The following is a 1,048-nucleotide window of genomic DNA, read 5'->3' on the forward strand; positions in this document are numbered from 1 at the left end:
GGGGGGGTGGGGGGGTGGGGGGTCATTGTTGGCCAAATTTAACTGACGTCATTTGAGAACGGTCCCTTATGATAAGAGTCATAAGTAAAGCCAACAAAGGTATAAATGAATAACGAATGTTGCTGATACGCTTCTATTTAGAAAAGAAAACCATTCTCGCTCGGTATTCGAATATAGCGAGAATAGTGACTTACTTCACGCCTCGAAGCGCCCATAAAATTTCGCGGGTTTTTTTCTTTCAAAATGGGACAGCACTACTTTCCACTGGGGCTGGGCAATGAGTCGCTTTAGCAAAATCCGGATACTATGTTAGTGCACCTCTTCGGCAAATAATATGATATGAACCGCTTCGGCAAATGGGTTAGAACCACTTCAAGAAGCGGGTAGCATCATTTCAACAATTAGGTGCAACCACTTCGGCAAACGGGTCAGGAAAAAAGAGAGTTAAGAGTCTGAATTCGGATAATGTTTCATTGAGAATTATCCGGTTATCCTATAGATTATCCGGATTTGCCCACCTCTACTTTCCTCCCGTCAGCGTTATAAAATTTATTGACGTATGAGCAACTTATGTCTTTAAGGTGACGTCACACTCAATGCCCCCTCACTCTATCTATCCACAGCACTGTGTGTGCATCATGACGTAAGCACTGCCCAGTGGTCAGCATGCCCCCTCTGACCGCCGCCCACTATGTCCTGTTAGTCTTCAGTGCCATCCTCTTTTCCGCGTTCCTCTTGGGGTTCGTCTTCCTTCTGCACAGGGAGAAACAGAAGAAGAACTGGGAGAGAGAGAAGAAATTCAGGGTGAATATTATTATATTTATTCATTCATTCATTCATTCATTCATAGATACATGATGCATTAGGTTGTTTTTGTGCTTCTCTCTCTCTGTCTTTCTCTCTCTCTCTCTCTCTCTCTCTCTCTCTCTCTCTCTCTCTCTGTCTCTCTCTCTCTCTGTCTGTCTCTCTCTCTGTCTCTCTCTGTCTCTCTTTGTCTCTGTCTCTCCCTTTCTCTCTCTCTCACTCTCTCTTTCTCTCTCTCCTCTCT

The 1,048-nt window shown here is 44.4% G+C and overlaps 1 protein-coding gene across 1 annotated transcript in view; it reads left to right on the forward strand.

The window, feature by feature from the left end:
• The window catches only part of LOC106013712, a gene marked incomplete at its 3' end in the record, with an annotated part of 6,078 nt that extends 5,274 nt beyond the window's left edge, over window positions 1-804 (forward strand). Inside the window, 1 exon segment of the mRNA XM_013090163.1 lies at window positions 624-804. Within this exon segment, the coding sequence (XP_012945617.1) occupies window positions 667-804 (138 nt within the window).
• Between the last annotated feature and the right edge of the window lie 244 nt (window positions 805-1,048).

This window comes from Aplysia californica, unplaced genomic scaffold, assembly GCF_000002075.1.
Source record: "Aplysia californica isolate F4 #8 unplaced genomic scaffold, AplCal3.0 scaffold01161, whole genome shotgun sequence".
Lineage (NCBI taxonomy): Eukaryota > Metazoa > Mollusca > Gastropoda > Aplysiida > Aplysiidae > Aplysia > Aplysia californica.